The sequence below is a fragment of the Saccoglossus kowalevskii genome, chromosome 4, assembly GCF_978046115.1.
Source record: "Saccoglossus kowalevskii chromosome 4, keSacKowa6.1, whole genome shotgun sequence".
NCBI lineage: Eukaryota > Metazoa > Hemichordata > Enteropneusta > Harrimaniidae > Saccoglossus > Saccoglossus kowalevskii.
Window position 1 is genome coordinate 25,366,874 of NC_140644.1, and position 23,114 is coordinate 25,389,987.

The 23,114-nt window shown below is 32.7% G+C and overlaps 1 protein-coding gene across 1 annotated transcript in view; it reads right to left on the reverse strand.

Annotated features, from left to right (window-relative positions):
• The window catches only part of LOC100371880 (kelch-like protein 12), a 72,986-nt gene that overhangs the window by 9,487 nt on the left and 40,385 nt on the right, over window positions 1-23,114 (reverse strand). Inside the window, exons 2-4 of the mRNA XM_006819387.3 lie at window positions 14,560-15,026; window positions 13,452-13,580; window positions 5,203-5,634 (exon numbers count right to left, since the gene is read on the reverse strand). Of these exons, the coding sequence (XP_006819450.2) occupies window positions 5,203-5,634; window positions 13,452-13,580; window positions 14,560-14,989 (991 nt within the window). The 5' untranslated portion in view covers window positions 14,990-15,026. The remainder of the gene's footprint in view (window positions 1-5,202; window positions 5,635-13,451; window positions 13,581-14,559; window positions 15,027-23,114) is intronic.

Below are 23,114 nucleotides of genomic sequence, written 5' to 3' on the forward strand. Positions count from 1 at the left end.
GATAAGGTAACAGAAGAATAATACTACTATAAATTACGTTGATAACATTCTCCTACAGGTACATTATATTTGATGGATAAACTGCTTTTTCAACTTTTTTTCAATAAAATTCAATACATTGAGAATGCAATAAATCTCATCTGCACGGTTGCAATGATACAGGATAATAATTACCACGCTGTGCAATACTAATTACATTGTATATTAATCTTAATGCATTAAATGTGCAATATGGAGTATTTATGTTCATTTTTGAATTGATATATATTACATGTTGAAATACACACACAGGATTACAAGCACATCTGAGTATGTTAATACTTAATAAAAACAACAGTTTTGACATGTGTTAAAGGAAACATGCAGACAATTGGCTCTTACTGTTTTGTCAGTACTTATCACAAGTTTAAGAAAAACAAAGCTATGCAGTGAAAAGCTTAGCAGGAAAAGCTGCATAAAGTATTTTTATGAGTTATCCATATAACCTTTTTTTAATAACTCTATAATATAAATATCACATTATATAACTTTAAAATCTAGCTGAAGTCTGAATCCCAGTGAAATACTAAGAAACATATTATATTTCCAACCACTCCACAGATTTCATTATCAGCATCTAATAACCATGCAAATAGATGTTCATAGAAAAGTGCTTAACATTTGACCTGCAGTAGTCATTGTGAATAGATATTTATTTTCATCCTTGATGCAAGAATGAAATTTATCTTGCAAGCCATGAGTGGAAGTCTCAATATAGAAAAGCCAGAGAGGTTTTGCATCCAAGTGTTTGGTTTATCAAAGTGTGTGCATGCATGGTAATTGTTTTCCCTCTCAAAGGATATAGCAGATAAATGCATGCATTGAGGTATAAATTTTGAACAATAATAACTCTCGCCCACTGATTGTGATTCAACTTTTGAATTGCAAAAAATCAGTTTAATGCAGCTAAGCTGATTGATGGATTATACAAAACCACACTGATTCAAATAAGTAATCCTCAAATGCAATTAGTAAATTGACTGATATAACATCAAAAATTAAGGCCAGAATTGAGCAGTCAGAATTTCAAGAAGTCAATGACTGATCAGAAGGTTTCATAATAATGCCATCTAGTGGCAAGTAGGAGAGATGTTTCCATACTTCACTGGTATCATTGACATTCCATTTAAGATCCCACAAAAGACAACATGCTACAGAAAAAACGGCCTGTATATGAAATTCACTAATTCACTACACAGTATTCATGTTATTCATGGTAGTGAGTGACAATTAATCCGTAAGTTACCAAGTAATAACACAAGAGTTTAATCTTGAATATATACAAGCAAAAAACGCATTTACATGTTAATTTGAAACGAAACACTATGCAGCTGGTAACAGCAAACTGCAGTTCATATTTCACATACAGCATCAAGTTGAAGAGGAGAAGTTAAGAAGGGGACAGATGGAGTGGTGGGTGAAGAATCTGATTTCAATACAACCTTTGTTAAAGAGAAAACACAAGGTTAATGGGTATCCTATAATTAGCTGATTGAAATGTTGTGATACTATTTGAAATCCTGCAAGAAACATGAACCCACATGATATCCAAAGTAAGTATCAGTAACAAAATGTTGTCTCAAGGCTGAATTATTAAAGTCCACTATTTACTTTACACCAGTAATTGCTTTTAGCTATTTAAAAAAACAAACACTTAGTTTTAATTTTGTAGTGTTTTGTGGTATAATGTGTTACAAGCAGACTTATTTTTAATTGTAAACAGTTTTTTAGTAGCATTTGCCACAAATTAGACTGCTGGTGTGATCTATTATGTATGCTACACACATAATTCTAATTCAAACAAGGGCTTGTGGATGGTTTTCAACTGACATTTTGTGCTTAATTGTTATTTACATATCCATGAATTAAGTGTACACTACATTTATGGGTAATCTGAAATTAAAACACTGGTTAATTTCTCTAGCGAGATTTTGATTTATTTTTAATAATTTAACAATAGTAATTTAATAATTTGCAGTGTACATATATAATTGTGATAAACTAAGGTCAGTTGTACATTCTGGGCATGCACCAGAAGCAATTGTCTGTTGCCTGCTGCTTAGCACAGAGACTGTGATTTAAATTAGTATGATCATAGACTTATGTCACATCACCCTTGTGATACAACCTTTGACATTATGACCTTAGTGTCTGCAATATTACTTACTACAAAGGATTGGAGTATAACTGCAGGGGGATTCATTGAGAGGCGACAGGCGTCAAAATAATGGTCTACTTGTGGTGACTGCATGGCCACCTACTTGAGTCACATGCTTACCACCCACATCATGTGAAACAAATCTAGCCAACCACTCCATAAAAAAGTTAGAGTTACCCTCCTGAACCAAAAAAAAACCCATGTATGTGTTAGGTAAAACTAAATCAATATAGTATAAGATGACAGATACTTGTAGCATGCTAGCCCATATTCTATCCTTCTTACAGAAAACATAGAAATTAATAAATTTGTAATCAATATAACCAGCTAATTGCTATATTATTATTAGTTTATTGAACACAGATAAAGGCTAACACCCTGATCTGTGATATTCATGGTTGACACTGCATTTTAAGTTTTTCATTAGATTATACCGGTAATAAATCCCACTGTAAAATTACACATAAATCAAATTTCCTCAATTCATTTTCAAAGAATGCACTTTTAATGTGTATGTGTCTGTGTGCACAAAGTAGTGCAGGTAGGTGTATCACCTGTAAACTTGGTGGGGTGTATGTTCCACATACTCACATTTTCATTTGTGGATTTAAGCCTGCACTTTGGAATCAACCTCCAGGGCCACTAAATGCATATTGATATAGCACTTGCCTGGATGCAACAGCTAAAAAATAAACTTTGTTTAGACATGTGGGTTTAAAAAAACAACACTTAGAATTTTAGGACATTTTTAGCCTGATTTTGACCATTAGCCTAAGAAACTAGAATGTAAAAGCAACACCTACAATTAGGATAGATGTACTGTGTAAATGTGAATAAAATAATTTACCTACTTGTCATAGCAATTTTACTATCAACTAAATGTACATAGACAAATACTCAAAGATGGCTTGCAGTGCACAGCCTCAGGTTTTGAAGTCCATATACTGATTGATAGTATAAAATGAATGCTTATTTATTTTGTTATAATTAGATGTCAGCTACAGAAATTTATATTGCATACCAGGTAGATTTTAATTACAGAATATTTTTCAAAAATAATACGATTTCTCTGAAATGATTAACAATGTAGAAGGCTATGACTGATACGAATATTATTTGAACCATTTCATTATGTGAACAACAATGATTACTGATCTATGTCTTCATGATTGATGCATTAAGTTCATCCTGGTGCATTGTGATACAGATTTATTATTATTAATGCAGTGACTTTTAATTTGTTCTTGTGAAGTTCTTTTGAAGAAGTATCTTGTAATGTGAAATAAAAATCATAACGAGGGCATTCAGCAGATTAGTAAGAGGGGTCAGTGATCTTTCTTATATGTGCAATGAGATTATTCACTGAAGTAATTAACGGAAATACCCTAAAAGTAATTATGTCTCTGTCATGACATAACCAGAGGGCAATCACTAACATCACTCAGCTAGCATGAAGCAGAGTGAGCCAAATTGAGAAACAGAGAGTCAATGACAAACAGTAAATTATAAAGAATTTGATTTTATTGGTATGTAAGAAATACAATATAAAAGGGCATAGGTTTTACAGTCTGGATTCCGTGCATGGCAAGGATTCATTATTAAAACTTAAAAGCACTATGAGTAGACTACTATTCCAATCATTTCATATATTTGATATGCAGGAAGAACCTGTCTAAGGTTATTGGTCCCTACAGAATCCTTCTCAGCCATGTTGTGAAATCGTTAAATTACAATAATTCTTCTATGAATTATTAGGTTAATTGTCAAACGAAGCAGTCAATCAGATGCTTTCATGGGTTTTAACATATTGTTAAACAATTGTCTGGCAGTGTTACATGTCAATGACTGTACATACACTGAACCCACAATTCAAGATGATTAAAATGTTTTATACAAAGCAGCGCGTGTTCGGATTTCATGTAAATAAACAATGTATTTTACACGCGTTGTATACGTCGCTATGAGTCCCATATCGAACAGGACGCGACGCGACATTGAACCGCTGAAACAGGATGTGTCATAGGCTATGCAAGTGATTAACACCACTCATTAGCATAGCCACACCTCCAATTCACACTTACCCTGGGCAAGTGAATTGGGTCTTTAAGCCCAACAGAGACCATTATCTATGACACACATGACACAACTGTCACAATCATAGCAAAATTGTACTATGGCCACAACTCTCTGACTGATTGGTGCACTCTCACATAGTGACATGACTGGCAGTGCAGACAACCCAAAGCAACAGAACCTGACAGGATATAACCAAACACACTTTTGACAGGTTCCACTGAACATGATTGATAGTCAGTGTTGACAGGACAATTTTTTTATGCATTAATTAGAGACATGAACAAAAGACAGTTTTCATCATTTTGAGAAAATTTAAGTTATACTGTAGAATACTTTATTTTCGCTTGGAATTTATTATCGCTATTTTCGCTGAAGGGGTGATTCCGCGAAAATAAAATCCAGCGAATATACTTTTATTCCTATATTTCACATTAAACTCATCAAAAATCAGTGAAAATAAATTCCATATAAAACGCCCAAAAATAAAGTATTTTACAGTACATGTATAATTAGATGCGTTAGTAACTGTGGACCTTAGTAACTGTGCCAATACACAGCCAGGAAGGATTAAGAAGCCCTAAGGCATAATACAATACAGATGTACGTGGCACACAAGAAGTAGATCTTCTAAGCCAATTTGCTGCATCGCTGATTCACTGCGACTTATTGTGGACTTAACAATATCTTCAACTTAAATCTATATAGCTTTATGGCTCCTATCACATCACTCTTGCAGATTAGTCAATAGGAACTTGATCGATTGTATATACTTGCAGTTTGTTGATTATGAAAGCAGATGACACGTGTTATTTTCGCAAGAGACAATTAGTTGCGTATACACAAGTCAGAGAAAGATACTATTTCCAGATAAAATATGATGCAATACAATAAGATTAAAAGAAAAAAATTATCAACCATTACAAACTTACCTACTGTGGATTTCCTAGGTTTCACCTTTTCTCGCATGAACTTTGACCTCCTATCAGGCAGCATGTGATAATTCTTGGCTTCGTCAAGAAGATCCCGACACTTAATGTCCTGTTTTATAAGTTCCTCCGCTTCCACAGTGTCCACAAGAAAATTGGGCGAAAGAAGCGGAAGACGTATCCTCTGTAAAAGGTCAGCAATGTCATCTTTGCGCAGTTCTTTGTCATGATAAGCCCACCGCATTATTGCATTGTACACTTCCTCTTCACAGTTCACATTTAACTCCTCACTGGAAATTAAATCTATGAGTTGTTGCTTCGGCAACAGTAGGAATTCCTCCTCTTTCACCACTTCACTGAAGTGCTTCTGAGCATATCTCTCTGAGGCTATAACTAAATCCATGCAAGTGTGCAAGTCGGCAAAATTACGAATTCCTAGTCAGAAAAAAAAAAGCTATAATTTCAAAAGGAGATATGATTATGAACTGAAATGATTTCAGAAAATAATGAAGCTGCTAAAATACTGTAAAACCATTTCTCACTGGCATTTAATTTCACCATTTTGATGTTTTGAGCCATGAACTTGACAGGGCAATGATGAGTTCTATTGTTATGTTCATATGGATTTAATTTAGAAAATTTTACCTTTTGGCAAAAATAAAAACCAGCCAAAAATTAATGTGTTTACACTATTGAATATCTACTACACTAACATCAATAATTCACAAACAGATATAATTTTGTTCTATTTTTGTGTTATAATGAGCTCCTTTCAAAGTAGCTGGATAACGAATAAATGTTATCACATTAGAAACTTATCGCATATAAACCACACATGTGTTTTGTACATGTACATGTATGTCTAAATTCTTAGTTAATTGCAGGCACACATACTACCCGGTATTAAAAGTGTGAACAAAATGACATTTAATTTTCAAAATCTGGCACAAATTGAAAATACTAGTATTTATAGAACATCATGTATATTTCAACAAAACAAAGTGATGATATCACTGCTGATCAAAGACAGTCATGTCAACAGGGCCACTGTAGCTGTCTTTTGCACTAGACAAACCTAATAGCTATTAAATGACCCAATACATGATCTAAAATGCACATCTGATTTAATGTACATCCTGCAAAGCTTCTCATATTTCTCCTCCTGCTTTTCCCATTTACCTAGCACAGAATGCCTGAACACAATGTGGAAACATGAATAACATCTCTGCAGGAGCCCTATAGATGTATTCACATTAATGTTTTTCTCAGTAATACAGATTACTAAGCAGTTTGGCTCACAAAGCCAAAATCCTTCTATGTAATCGAAAACCAAGCTTGATATGAAAAAACAGATCTAATCCTTATCATATCGAAACTATTCATTAAAAATTCATCTTCAAGTTTCAAAATTTAGTTCGCCATTATTTTTGCCCATTCCCTGAGGGCACGTTGTCTAAATAATTGCAATACTGATATATCTTGAATATATTGAACACCCGAGGACCATTTGCTATGAATTTAATACTGATATCTGGAGTATTTAATCTATTTGGAAGATTGATTTCTGCTAAAATTAGTAAGATTGAAAATTAACATATCAAATTTTGTAATATACTATAATGCACAGATTGGATTTCGCTATGCAGTGAGCACAGTCTAGGATGTGTAGTTTTTCACTGTCATGTACCAAATCATTAATCAAATTAAAGGCAGCTGAGATTCAAATACTGAAGAATATATATCACGTCAAATCATATTGGTCACCTTTACTAATTTGGATAATGTTATACCAGTAAATGACATAGATTGCCAAAATGATGCTACAATTAATTGAATCAGAAAAGAAACAGAACTATGCGCATAACTTAAATTCAATATTACATGATTGAGACTAGTTTTTGAGACCAAAATAGTTTTGGAATTCACTGAAAAATGCACAGACTAATCATGCTTGTCTTTGAAATAACTTGGATAATGCATATATACCTATTTATACAAAATAGGGCACATGCATTTTTGAAAATCCATTTGGAATTTTTATCATGAAATATAATGCATTTAACATATACCATATAATGTTTAAAATGTTTGAGTTTACAGGACGATCACTGATTTTTTTGTGAAAGTATGTTTATATATATTTATAATTTTGGAGGAATTCACAGGCACATTATTATGACAACTGCATATTAAATCACTGGTTTTGAATAAGCCAGGAAGGAAGATACACATACTGCACATAATTTAAGATAACATACTGCTTTAAATAAACAATTAAAGACTGAATGAGAGCAAAAAGACTGCAGTGCTTCACTGATATTGTAAACATGCATGTACAAATATTTAACTTTGCATGCAAATAATTTCTGACACCTACAATCTGTCATTCATAAGGAAATAGGATAATCATTTATTTATTTAGTCACCAAGCTAATGAAACCAATACCAAAATTAATAAATAGATAACTAACGATTTCCATGACACTGTATACAATAATCTATCCACGCATTCACTGTTGATTTATCAAGTTATTGCTGATGACATAGTCCCTGTTGGATGTATCAATTTTTAAAATATTATTACTATTATTATAGGTCTTGACACAATACCATTAATAGAATACATTTTCCCATTTGTTACAGTTGTTAAAAAAAAAGAAAAAATATGTGTATACTTTGTGAATTGTGCTAAAAGTTGACTTTGGCATTTGAAAAGTTATTAGACAACCAACACAACAGAATTTTTATAAAAGTCCATACACAATAGACACAATTCAATATAAGTCAAACAAAACTAATATTTAACTTAAAGTAAAGATATAATTGTATAGAAAATGGGAAAAAAACAATTAATTTTCACATAAATTTCATACTTAATAGAACCAATTTCTATAGAATTTTATTAGACTTATACAAACACATGTAGAACATTTTACTTTAATAGGGGAAATACTGACTTCTCTCCAAATACTCCTAAGTTAATACTGACATTTTGGGCAAGAGAATTCAAATCCTATAACTACATTCTTTGACAGGATTTCAGTACACTCATCATGATTCAGAAACATGAACAGATTTCTTTATAATTTAACCACCTGCTGCAGCATTCACTCACCTACTTCATTTTCACTTAAAAAATATTTGTAGTGCTTTTGTGATTTTTCTTTTACAGTAATTGTTAATTTTTCATTCAGCCATTCCAATCATTGTCAGCATTGAAAGCTATACAGTCTATTATTTGGAAACATCAGTACAGTATGTTTAGCAGGTTTGTAATTTACCTAACAATAATAAATTCTCTACAACACTATTGGATGTAGGGTCAATATGCTGGACAGTATATATGCAAGCCACATGTGTGCATTGTTGATCTGGAGAGTTACCAACTAATTTGTTTTTTATGATCTATGCGGAGATGTTGTAAATGACACACTTAGTTGTCCAAATAATTTCAATTTATTATCAGAATAAAGTAGCTTTACTTTGTTTATATTAATATGCATTAAATTCACATTATTCATCAGTCAATTCGAAATTCAGAATATTATGCAGTTTCAGGACCAATGGAACACAGAACATGAATTTGTACTTTATTGTCTGCTAGTGTAATGCTGTGTCAAGTCATTCTCTCAATATTTTTTTTCAATTAATAAAATTACATATAGGTATTTTAATTGTCACTTATATTTATGATCATTCATTTTTTAATTACATGTGTATATATTTAATTAATTACTAATAATAATAACATTTAGTTACATCATGTATAGTGTAATTATGCCTTGGAAAAAATTGTAATTGTTATATTATAAGAATTAATTTTCAATCTACCCTGTGAAAATAAACATAATATTCATGAACTAATTATAAGAATGGATATTATCAGCAGCAACTTGGTTAAAGTATCTAATTTGAACATGGGTGTGAAAGTACTGCTGGTAAGGTTACTGATAAAGACACAGAAGTGAAGACTGATTCATTAGTAATGGGTGTAAAAAAGGAGGCAATTAAGGGGCAGTATAAATTAAGCTATTTTATGAATTGGGACCAAGCTTAGTAGCCGTGTCAAGACAATTATTACAATTACTGAACACTTATCATGGTTTAGTGTGTCAAAATTCAAGAAAAAAAAACATGAAGTGGTCATCCGTATACAGAAGATAATGTTTTAAGAGATTAACCATATTCTAAATGACAAACATTCACTTACACCCAGATATAACATTTTAATGTTGGAGAAGCATTATTATAGATGGAGGGACTTATTGAAAAGTTCTATTCACAGAGAACTAACACATATATACTCTCAAGCAAAAATCCTGGCATAATTATAGAACTTGCCAATTATATTTCAACAACAAAAAAAATTATTTAATATTTAAAAACTAGTTACATTCTTTTGTTTTTTTGTACAATATTTTTACATATATCTTGTAATTATTAACTCTTTTTGCTGTACTTATCATATTATAAATCTTTTAGACGGAGGCAATAAATGTATTATTATTATTATTATTCATAATGTATTTGGTGTGAAATACCTTAAAATGGTTATGGTAAAAAGTCAGTTACTAAATGAGAAATTTTCATAGAAGCCTTAAAAACAGAATTTTGTAATTAGTTTTAGATCCTAATCCAATGTAAGCCAGTAAAAGTAATGTTTTTAGTATATAGCATGCATGAGACTGGACTGGAAATCAACTTTATAATTAGAATGCAATTTTGTGATTTGCAATACTAGTATCCCAATCCTAGGTACAGAGTGCAATTAAACTGTCATGAAAAATTGCTTGTGATGTTTACAGAGCATGTTATATTTAACCCGTCCTCCAATCACACACATATAAAAAAAACGTGTTACTTTCGTAAGTATTTGCAACATTTAGAGATGGTCCCTAAAGTGATCATGTGTTATTGTTAATGTTATTTAAAAATGAAAATGTAGTGTACTAGCAGTACACACATACCGATATATGATATAGGCTCAAACTCAGTAAAGTTCATAGTCATGAACATATAATATGTCATAAATTACCATATTTACATGTACGACTTGAACTACACAGAGATAATGAGGCAACTGCCTTTATAATACCCTTGGTGCCCTTTGGAAAATACAAATAGGCAATATTGTTGAATTGGCCTTACAACTGGTTGCCCCATAGTATAGGTCATGCTCCTGCACTTATTAAAATAAATTGGAATTTTGATACATTCTTGGCATTAAAATATATTTATGTTATTTAATATTTTTATGATTAATCCTCAGTTATCTAAACTTTTCTTTTTTACATTCTAAAGAAATAAACATAACAGCATCCATGTTTAGGGTTAAGGTAATGTTATTGTAAATTGATAAAATCACAAAATATGCCCAAATAAGGACAAGTGTTATATTTTTAAGCTAACTCAAGCTCAAAGACACATTATTCAGATTAAAATGCGGTGGTCGCCGGGCCGCGTTCTGTTCCATATGGGACTCTTAGCGACGTACACAAAAAATGTAAAATACATTGTTTGTTGACATGAAATTTGAATATGCACTGCATGATGACCATCAATGAGCAGCAAATATACTTATATTTATATTTCATTGACAACAAAAGATGTCCAATTATTTTGCCAGGACCATAAGCATGTTAAGATATGTTAAGATTTGTTCTACAAACCATAAATCACTACATAAACATGGTGACACCCACTGAGATGCCAAGTTTAAATCAACATTCTAAACATATTCAATTAACCTCCAGTAAAATGACAGCTGACATAAAGGGTATTTTATCCAACAAAAAAAATCCATTTCTTATTAAACACAGCTTAGCTGTTAACACCTTTTCTACCTGTCTAATACTATGATTTATTTCCTTTCTGACAACCCCCGGGGGATGAACATTCGAGTGATTGACTCTGAACCTGAATAGACTATAGAACGTTACCTTGAGTTAAAAAGCAGACAAAGGTCACTGTGACCCAGGGACTGCTTTGATGCCAATTAATCAATTGAAAAACTCCTGCAGGGGTTTCTATTATTTGGTTTTTGCATGACTTTAATCGGATTATTCAATTTCGCTGGCATGGTAATGTGACAACTGTGTCACATTTCTTTTTAAATTGAGGTTATTTTGAATTAGTTTTTAGTATTTACGTTGACTGATGTGATCACGACTAATTCCTACTCAGATTGGCAAAATGTATTGTGGGTGAATTGTGGTACCCTGTATAAAGTGCGTAATATATCAAAGTGCCACCTACTACATCAAATAAGGCAAGTACTTGATTGCTAACAAACATGCTGAATCTGTATTTTTCTTTGACACTTTTAATTTGTGAGTTTGCAATTGAAAGTACCGGTGCATTTCTACTATAAATGGAAGATTTAAAGGCTATGTTCTGTAGTTGGTAACCTAATGGTACACTTGACTACGTGTAAAAATAATTTTATAGGTAGTAAAAATCAAAAATTACACAAGTGAGTGATGCTGTCAGACAGACAATTGTGACTGTTGGTGTACATTGAAGCCACATTGTACATGAGAAGCTGTTGATGACATAACTGCAGCACATATATTTCCCAATGAAAATTTTATAGTACAAGCTTGCTGATTTCTTTCGATTCAGAATAAGTGTTGGGAAATGACTGTCAAAATATTTTTTATCATTTTTCTACATGTACATATATAGGAAACCAGAATTGTCATCAATGTACTGATTTCAGATACTGTTTTTTAATGTTGATTGATCAATTTTATTTTTAAATGAGTGACCTGTGGAATGAAACAGCATCGCTGTCATATTAGTTTACAATTAAATAGTTTTCCATTAGCTGGTGATAATATCAAAAATAGAGAATTGAAGACATTGTCATGAAAACAGGATTAATAAATAATTCCAATTGAGGTCCTGCCAAGCTATACCTATCAAGTATTGAAGCCTAGATATTACCAAAATATTCACTGAAAATAAAGAATTGATGATATCATCATGAAAATGTACCAAGGTACCTACATACCATATTATATGGAAACAATTTAAATAGCAGCTTTCCATAAGTAGTATCATTTAATGAACATTGATAAGCCTGACAACCACTGACAGTTAGTCTATTAACTATTAGCTCTGCATCAGTAAACAGCAAAGCTAATTTTATATTCAATATCTAGATTTATTCATTCATTCATTAGATTCAGTCAGTTCCACTTGAGGAGCGACACATTCTTGTCACTAGTGTCATGAAAACAAACACAAGAGGTGATATTTATCAAAATTGCCAACAACTGAGCCCAATGGAACTACATGGTGACAAACAATTCAAGAAACAGTCACGTCTCCCTGTGTGTTCTAACAATCAACATTTCACCCCACATGTCCACTGCTCAGAAACCTGCACTGACCAACCACATGACTATCTGTATATATACATGTATATGCATTCAATTGGGACCTGATAGTGACAAAGACAACAATTCAAGTAAGAGTCACATCTTCCAGTGCTCTTTTACAATCAACATTACACAGTCAAGTCACACTTTATGTAGGTTTCACTTTGACAAGCAAGCTATCACAGCATCTATCACAGAATCTATCTCAATGATATCTAACGTCACGAGGCTTGTCTTCTCCTTAGGCGCTACTCCACAACCATCTTTAAAGCTTGCAGTTTCAAGATTGACTGTGTTTTATCTTCTACATGTTTTTTTTTTTTTTATTCTAAACACATATACTATTAGTTCTCCATGGGAGATATCCATTATTTTCGCCATTACCTTATCAATTTTAATGGGTTGCCCTCAGGGTAACTTCAGTTATATAGTTACTCTGTTGCTTTTACACAATACAAGCCATTATGCATGTACTTACTTCCTTTCTAATGGTTGTAAACATGATAGAACTGTGTGCTGAAAGCCACTTTAAAAGTTTTCTCAGTTACATACTTCACATACATTTAAGACAAAGGTTTAGAAGTCCCTGACCAGCAGGAAAATACAATCATCAGTGAGTAAATACAGGGTTCATCTTATGGGAATGTAGTTTTTAAAATTTTACAATTTGGTCAATAACTGATTGGTTCACTCAAAAATTATATAAAAAGACATTCTAAACCTTCAAAAATACCTGTAATATTATTTGCCTTTACATATTTTAAACCTTCTTTTTACAATGTATTTTCCAATAAATAATTTCTGTCAATTATAATTTTTCATGAATTTTGTGGGTTTTGCAGTAGTGAAAATGTTGTCATCATAACTTACCTAAGCAGTTTGTTGGATCCAACTGTCTTTTCAAAAAGCCTGAACAGGACACTTGTACATCCGGTAGCTGTAATAATGATGCTGCATATAGTATCTGTTGAACGGTCTCTACACGAATCTCAATACGTCCTAAAAAAACAAAATTAATATCTTACCATCAGATGTCTTATGTAATGTATCACAGGCATAACATACTTATTCAGTCACCTTAATACACTATTCCTATAAATCGTGCCTTCTAGTGACACTGAGTGTTTCTGTGACATCAACATGACATACATGTGTATATGGGTGAAGGCAATGTCATTCAAATCAACCACTGAGTTTGGGTTCGTCATCTAATATAAAGTAAAATGCATAATCTTCATTGATGCAGAAGCAGATTGATACAGATCAAATAAATATCAACATTTTGAATGGCCATTGCACAAATAGCGACATATGTTTTTTTTTTATTCTGCATTATAATATAATTTCCACAGTCAGCAAATGACTATTTCATTTTTTCATAGTTTCATTTCACCAGACATTCGTGATTAGCACCAGGGAGTAAATATATATATATAGCATCAATTTTCCACCATGGCTTAAATTGATGGTGATGATAATCACTATTGACTTCAGACTGAGTGAAAAATATCATGTGGTTACAAACATGTATGTATAAATATCACCAATAATCTTCAACAAACTATCGTTTTATCATTCCGTACAGTAAGATTACATCTGTAATAGTGTAATCATACACTATCATACAATCCAATGGTATTATTTCTTAGTTTGACTGCCAGACTACTAGTAGGTGGCAACAGCCAATATCACACTTATAGATTGGTTTTCAACACTCATGATATTTACTTGCGCATGTTGACGTCAAACTAAGAGAGAATACTGCAGGGTGAAGACACATCACAAGAGTGGTGGCAAAACTTGTCTATTGTGGAGTTGCACATGTAATAGTACAAATTGCTGATTAGTTCATAAAAAGTGCACAAAAAACTCAGCATACTCAAATTATTAATTGAAACTAATTTAAATGATCACTGTGATGTGTGACAATAACATGTACACAAGAAGCTGAGAAGCCAGTGCATGAAAAGATCTTTACCTGTATATGCATATTCTACAAGTAGTTCCATGGCATGGGCGTCTACCTCCTTCATTACAATACTATCTTGCTGTGACTCAGCCATATCCCCTGTAAACATGGCCCAGAAATAACTACTGCACGATGCTAATACAATCTTGTGTGCTCGGAAAGTCTTATCACCCACGCAAATCGTCACATCACAGAGCGTTTCTGATTTCCGTAAATCATTCATCAAATTCAGCGACTTTAGGCCAAATCTTCTATCGGCTTCGTGTACAATGACATCTGGCTCAGCCTGCTCAACGTTATCGAAGTCAAAATCCATTGTGTTGTTGCAAGGTGGTAGAAAGATATCTTGATTTTGCTGAATTTGTATGTTCTGTATATAAGGATTGTTGACTCTCAATTGCTGGCCATTAGGGCGTCTACCAAATAATCTCCTCAACATTAAGTTGTCATCAACTCTCAATCTGTATACCTAGCATCTGTGATGAAGAAAGACAGAAAAATGTGAGGTGAAAACTCAATTGGTAATCAACACTAATTGATTAAGTGACAAATAAATTATTGATGACATGAAGAGTTGATGAGCAAGGGTTTAATAGACACAATTTTATGCACTGATGAATATTTATGACACAAACTAGCAAATACTTTTCAGAATTTTTTGCTTCAATATATAGCAATTTTTAAAACTTGACAACATGTTTTCTCTACCTCCTGTATATTAACTGAAATGCAATTATCTTGGACAGATTTGAAATACCTCATAGTAAAACATGTACCAGTACTTATATATTAGTATTCAATACATTGTAATTTTAATAGCATCTTAATAGGCAGTGGTCTTCGTGCCACGCATGTGCAAAACTGTTTTCAAATTGATAAACAGTGACTTCTCCACAATTCAATGTGCTCTTCAGTGCCAAGCAAGAATGCATATTTCGACTTTATTGTGATGTACACTGAATACTGACTTTGACTCTTTAAAGTCCTTTCATGCATTCCAATCATCCCCCGAATCAACTAATTAAACCTTGGTAGCGTGGCTTTTTTTTGGTATACATTGACCTGCATAACAAGCATAGCCGTATTTTTGTTAATATGGGAACTACATCTTGTGCATGTGTGGCACAATGACCACCAGCCTTTAAGTGAATAGGATTCAACAATTCTATGGTAATTCCACAATGAATATAACTACTACATCCGTGCAAATAATATGATCAAGAAAATATAATCAAGAACAATTAAAAATAACATCTCAGTATACTTCAGTGATATGCAAATATTACATATCAAGGAACTGATGACTCAGATACATGTTATTAATTTTTTTTATTATTTGACAGTGACACCTGTCATGAACAATAACACATTCTCACTAATGGTATACACATTGAATATGTCAATTATGAAAATCAATAGTTTGGATGCTGTCACCTTTGTACAGAGTATATATAGTCACCACTGTTATCAAAACACATACATGTTGTAAACATTATCATCTGTTGTTCATTGTATTCTATGGAACTGTTATCAATTTACTTTATGGACGTGTTTTTTCCCATTAAATTGCGATCTGCAAAAAAATTTACTTGAAAATCAACCAAGAATTATAATTAAATTTGTGTTGATTTGTGGAAATGGCTAATCAGCAGAAATGTGAAAATAATTTGTATTTATAACTCTCAAAGGGTTTTTCCTTAAGGCAGGCCACTGATTGGAGATGTACAGAGTTGTAGCTATCTACTAGGGCTGCCCACTTACAAATATTTAGGTGCATAGATATATGTGTAGTAAAGTAATGTTTATAAGCCTCCTATATTGGGTACGCTCCACATATAGGGAACATGATACAGTCAGTGCAGTGAAATGTCTAAAACACATTTTGATAACAAATTGTTAGTTTTCATAACAGTTCTCATCCCCCCAAAAATAAATTATACAAATCAACACTAAGACTGAGTGTAAAATTGAAATATTCAAATACAAGTATACCTACTTAGCTTAGATATCAGATTGATTAACAGGATTTAGTTGTAACATATTGCAGCATATGTAGACAAATACACAAACCAAAATACAGTGCTGTCTGCATAACAACCAGACTGGCTGTAATTCTGTATCTACTTTACTCTGACACTCACTTGTATGCAAAGTGACACTGTGACACAAATTTCTCTACAATATATTGTGTTGAGCAACATGACTGTGACACGCCTATGGTTTATCAATGTCCAAACAGATAATGTAGTCACAGTTGTCAAGAACCTTTGAATATTGGTTTCATTGAATCCCCATTACTGTATTCTTTCTATTTAAATGCATAGTGTATTTTAGCATATACATGTACATGGTAGATTACTTTAATTGGTGCCTGCCAGTTTATATTTCATTACCCCCTTTAAAACTTGTCAGCCTACCAGGTTGATCCACTCTTGGGGGGTAAAAGAGGGTTCATATACATGAATCATACATGTAGCTGTTCTCTAGCATAAAAAGACACACTTTTTAAAAAGATACCTTTTATCAAAAAGTAAGAAGATTTTAAACATTGCAATTAAGAATACTAATATTATTTTCTCTATTAGAAGTACATCTCCAATAAAAGAGCAAATAAGTCTTATTTTTACCATATACAAACACACCTTTGCATGATAGACCATTTTCCATTCACTGTGAGATCCTGCGATACGGGCGAAAATCACACATAAAAACAGAACAAGCAAAGGTCACACCCTTGTAGTGACATTAAAACACCACATGGAATTTAATTTAAGTAGTTTGAAAGTATTTCCACACCTAATCATATGCTACACACATTTGAGTATGGTCAATTTTGATTAATAAATATGGATATTTTAACACCACAGTCCAGCCCCAATGAAAAAAAAAAGTTCAAAATCTAATAATTGTTTGGCAGAAATTCAATTCGCACATTTCTTGCAGTGAGCAGAATATGGTCTATTGTATATGTGTCACAAGTAATTACGGTATGCTTTTTATTGACTTTGTTAGGGTTCAGTAAACAAAACACCCCTACTTTTACTATTTTGTAGTCTGAGTTGAATACCGTAGTATATATGCCTCCCCTTTTTTTAACATTTCTACAAATGAGCACACAAGCACGACTGGTGTCACCTTGAGTACCAGAACCAGACTTATGGTCACTAAATGTTGTAACTCTTCCATAATGTAATACCCTTTTTAATGCTCAGTATATTCCATCTTAATCCAAAATCAAACACCAAATTAAAACTTATTAATTGTAAGTGTACAGGTAATGAATTAAAGGCAAACATGTTGATGAGAGGTGTTGTACAGTCAATGCTAGAATAATGATCATCTGACTCATATTTGACCAAGTTTATACTGTCAGTACTTGCTCTCATGTACAGTAGCAGTCATACTGCAATAATTACAGAACACACATTTTATACACTAGTAGCTACTTCCTCAAAATACATTGCAAAAGTTAATCCAAGTCAGGCATATGCTTCTCATTCAAAACATGGTACCACAATCAAATCATCTGTTTCTACAAAAACAAACAGAGTTTAACAACAGCCTAGATAAAGCATGGGCTGAACCAGTAGTATTTAAAGGCCTGAAAATAGGCTGTGACCAAGGTTAATATGTCAATGGCAGTTTATACATACTTTGTACTGTGTTCATGGATGGAATGAGTAACTATAGAGAAAATAGCTCACAGGTGGCAGAAAAACTGATCAAAATTTGCAATAATAAACACTAGTAGTAAACTGTCAGTCTCCATCAAGTTTGAAGCACACATTTAGATGCAGCTTCTTCAGCCACTCACCAATAAATAATTGTAGAGCTCTTAATGACCAGTAGACAATCAGTAACAATTTATTGTAATATTCAATTAGTCCATAGAAAGGCCAGTAATAAATGGTTGTAGTTTTAAACCAGTCATTAGCCCAACAACTATTGGTTATTATTAAATAGGGCCAACATAATGTCCAATTAAAAACTACATGTATATCTGTAGTTTCAATGGCAACCAATGGCCAATCAGAAGCTATATTCAAATTTTAATGACTGGCTACTATACAATGAGTAACCTAATGTCAAACTAAAAAAAAAAACGTTTCTCATTGGCAACCAACTTTCCAATCAGAATCTACATGTACATACAGTAATCAATGGATTGGTGAAATGTAATAGTTGATTGGTCAGTGGTTTGTTCAATAATCAAAAAGTGACTGCACACATCCAAAATTAGTTCAAATGAATGCACAATCTTTTAACAGTGAATGCTAACTGCATTGATCATTTCAACCAGAAAATACTAACAGATTTACAGAGTATAACAAATTTGGCGAACACGCAAAAAACACAACTAGAGACAGCCCTCTTAGTGTCCTTCATTCTTAAATAAATTAGTGATGAAAGCTGGCTGATGAAAGTTGGACAATTTAGAGTCATGTACAGGGGTTGGTTTGCTAGGAGGATTCATGGGAACAAATGAATATTAAATTTATTCACAATGAACTTGCATATATGGTACATGAGGTATGTCAGATGCTAAAATTAGAAAAAAAATATACCCCTTCTTAGTACAAATGGTCCACCACAATAACAAATAATGAAACTGTGGACAGACTAGTGTAGTGATTGGGTGATTGCCTTATTGGTTGGTATATTTTTCTCCTTAAGGGAGAATATCCTAGACGGTTGGAAATTTCATGGCAATTATATCTCACTATCAACGGACTGAGAAATTGACATGCTTGGTTTATTTTCCATGCAAATATAGAATGTCAAGTTTGAATTTACCATCTCTAATTGAAATGGTCAGACCACCCATACTTGGAACTGGGACACTCAGGAACTGCTGTGTGTTGGTAGCTACCCTAGTTGGATGTTGTATACAGCCAATTAGATATTTCAAGTAGGTATAAAGGTTCACAGCCATACAAGATTATCATATTATAATACACCAATGTCCTTATTTGGATTGTGTGTTGTGTCTTGGCCCCAAACCTGTATATTGTTTAGATAATAAATCAATTATCAAATGAACATGTACAATTTGGGTGCTCAGAAAAGTGAGAAGTAAAACTAAAACATAATAATCAGAATGAACTGAAAAAAGTTTGTTATTGAAAAACTTCAAATGAAGAATGTGTCAATGTCAAAAAAATTTTCACAATTTTCTCAGCATAGATTATTGCTCACAATATTGCTTAAATACATCCAGCTATCAGAAATTCATTGTAGTTATAATAAGTATCAAAGTTTCACAAATTGCAGGTATGGGAGCAGATGGGAATTTATAGTTATTACTGAAGACAACTTGTCATGGTTGAAAAATAACTAGCTGAAATTATTGTGAAATGTAATCAGGCATCAAGAGATACTATGGGATGAAAAAAAGGTTGCAAAATAGATGTTGACAAAGCCTTGGAGGGAGAAATTCCTCATATAATTGTTGAAAAATGAGACATCAGTATATCATCAAGTTGTGATGGTGGTGGTGTGTGTATGGATGGAGTATTGGGTGGTGCTCTACCTGCCGCTCCATAACATTGCCACTCCCCTGTGGCTCTATCATCGCATAATATTATCACAGAGCAATTAATAAGTTAGTTACTAGTAGTTAGTACTAAGGTAAATGATGATATGGTCTAGAAACCTAGTCTAGAGCCTACTACATCAAATTGTGAAATAAACTATATGCACTCAGATGAAAGAATGTAGGTGTATTGAGCTACTACATGTATGCACAAAGATGCAAGAGCGGAAAATGAACTTAGTAAAGGAGAGTAACAGAACTGTGTGTGGCCCCTACATACATAATGTAGAATACAATGTAAATAATCAGAGAAAAAAGAATCACATTCTTTTGACTAACACATACTGAAAAGAGAACTAAAGTAACAAAGAATTCAATAAATATTAGTATTAAATAGCGTAAATTAGCTGGGTTCCGACCTTAGGTCTCCTGGGATACAGACCTTAAGCCTTTAGAAATCCTATTCAGGCTTAATCAAAGTATGCTTGATATACAGTATACGTTCAGGGTTGTGTACAGCATTCATGTCTCATGTAATTGCTGGTTTATACTGACTATATTGGACAGACTTTTTATTAATTTAATATATTCACTATTTTAACTGTGTCCATACGATCCTATACACCGGTACTACTTTTTTTTCAATAGCAGCAACACTTTAATTTAATAGCACTGGATTATAAATATAAGAATTACAGTGAACATTGCCTCTAATTCAGGTAGGGCATTTTTTTGTTGCTCTTCACTTCAATGCCTCTCACCCCAAAAACATAATGGTACCATTCTAGGGTGCATGGCATGGAACTTTTAACACTTTAAGTTACAAAGGAGGGGAGGGGCAGTGATGGAAGACAAGTGCTCAACTGATTCTTATCTTTGTGCCATAATAAAAGAATAACATGGGAACATTTGTAGGAAGCACTAGAGCAGTGAAGGATGAAATGAAAGAGTCAACGATATACTAAGGTGTAAATGCAACCAGTGACTGTGTTTCAGTGATACGGAAATATTTGATACATTCATTTCCGCAAGGGGAACAGTAGTTTCAGGTGAAAGTAGAACAGTGAAAAAGAGTGACCCAGAAATGTTCACGTCAAACAAAGAAAGGTAAATGTCTAGCATAGACTCTCTTGTTGCAATGTAGAGGAACTGCACAAGTTTGAAGGAGTCAACTGTTGACTGTGGCGGACTAATGAATCTGTTCAGTAATATGTAGTAAAGCCTGAATACTTTTTTAATTCAGGCTTTTCTTTTGCTTCTTTTTTATTTTCAAATGTGTGGATTCTCAACAATAAGATTTTTGATTTCATGAAAAAAATAAATCTGTTCAGAGATCAAGATCTGTGACATCAAACAAACTGAACAGCATTTCCAATCCATACAAGTACCATACCCACAGAATAACTGTTCAAACTGCATGAACTTCTTAATATATAACTTATAATACCAAATGCTGAAATGAAGTAATATATAATGCATTCTGGGTGACAAGTTGGATTGACAGTCACTGGTATATCTACAGATCTTATGGAATAATTGATTAATAGTTGTTTATAACAATTTAAAATTCTAAACACTCTCAAACACCCACCTGTTACAATTGTAACTTTCGATGTCATGTAATAAATCTGAGTGAGTTAAATACATACATTTATGTATCACCTTGCTTTTCATTGGCCAGTTAATTAACTCTGACAATTTTGGAGTCCCTCCTTTTGTTGTTGTGAACATCTATTTAATTTTTGTTTCTACTGATTTAAAGTACAACTGAAGAATTGATATATAACACCACCATATATACAGATGTATATGCATGTATATGTATTTCTTATTGATCATCAATAAGTTCTTAGTGTAACTTACATTATTGGCCCTGAAAATTGCAAGCGACACTACACGTAATGTTTGACTAAACTATGAACTGTGAAGAGTTCATTTTTGTTTTTATGATATATATCCCATACACAAATATATGTTACATCTGGTATGTTTGAATTCTGGCATATACATGTACAACAAACCTACACAATGCCTAATATATAATAGCCAGCACAGGCATGCAGCCATGGTGACAATATTGTAATGATGACACATACTTTTAAAGTTAAGTGCTTTATCAATTCAATATTTGGGGTGGGGGGGGGGGGTGATTTCACAATTCATGTAACCTCCCCTCCCCAAAATGGTATATTTACTTGATAGCTAATTTAACAACACAACATGATGCATACTACCGGTACTGGTATTGTCTCATAGCACATATAAAGACATATTGATCTAATTGATTACTTTATTTTGTTACTTTTTTAGCTAGCTGTTGTTTATTTAAACAACATTCTTTATTTTATTATTTTCAAGATCCCAATAAGGATACAAAATCAATAAAGTTATTTACTTTACTTTATAAAGACATCACATCACATGTTCTCCAAATAATGGACAATGGTATATATTATACTATGTTAAAATCTGATATTACTGAACAAGAGATCCACTACGTGTGCAATATGTGCAAACTTGAACACAGCTAGTATGACCTACTTCAAAAATGATATAACCACTGCTATACAAGCTATTAACACTTCAATAAAAATGAAATGAGCCAGTAAGCCATATTGATGATTTGTCAAAGTGTGGTCATCAAAAATACCTAATACCTGTCAAGCCATTACACAACTAGGTACAGTTTAATGTTGTAGTAAATCAATGACATGTACTATAATATAGTGTTCAAAATGAGATGTAAGTCATTTCCTGTGTGGGTGTGGGTGTTTCATTTAAGAAGCACATCAACTCTTAAGGATTGACATTAAAAAAATGAGGAAATTTTAAAAGCTCAACAAATTCTTGATATTTGGCAAAAAGGAAGGTTCCATCAAATAAATGACAAAAAGTAAATTGGGGTATCAAAACTTTGTAATTCCCCCATAGCATTAAGAACAAGATATACTTGTTTAAACACACTTGTTAAACACAACAAATAGATGGTGGAAATGAAATTTAAAACATTGCATGTTATATTTCAGCAAAC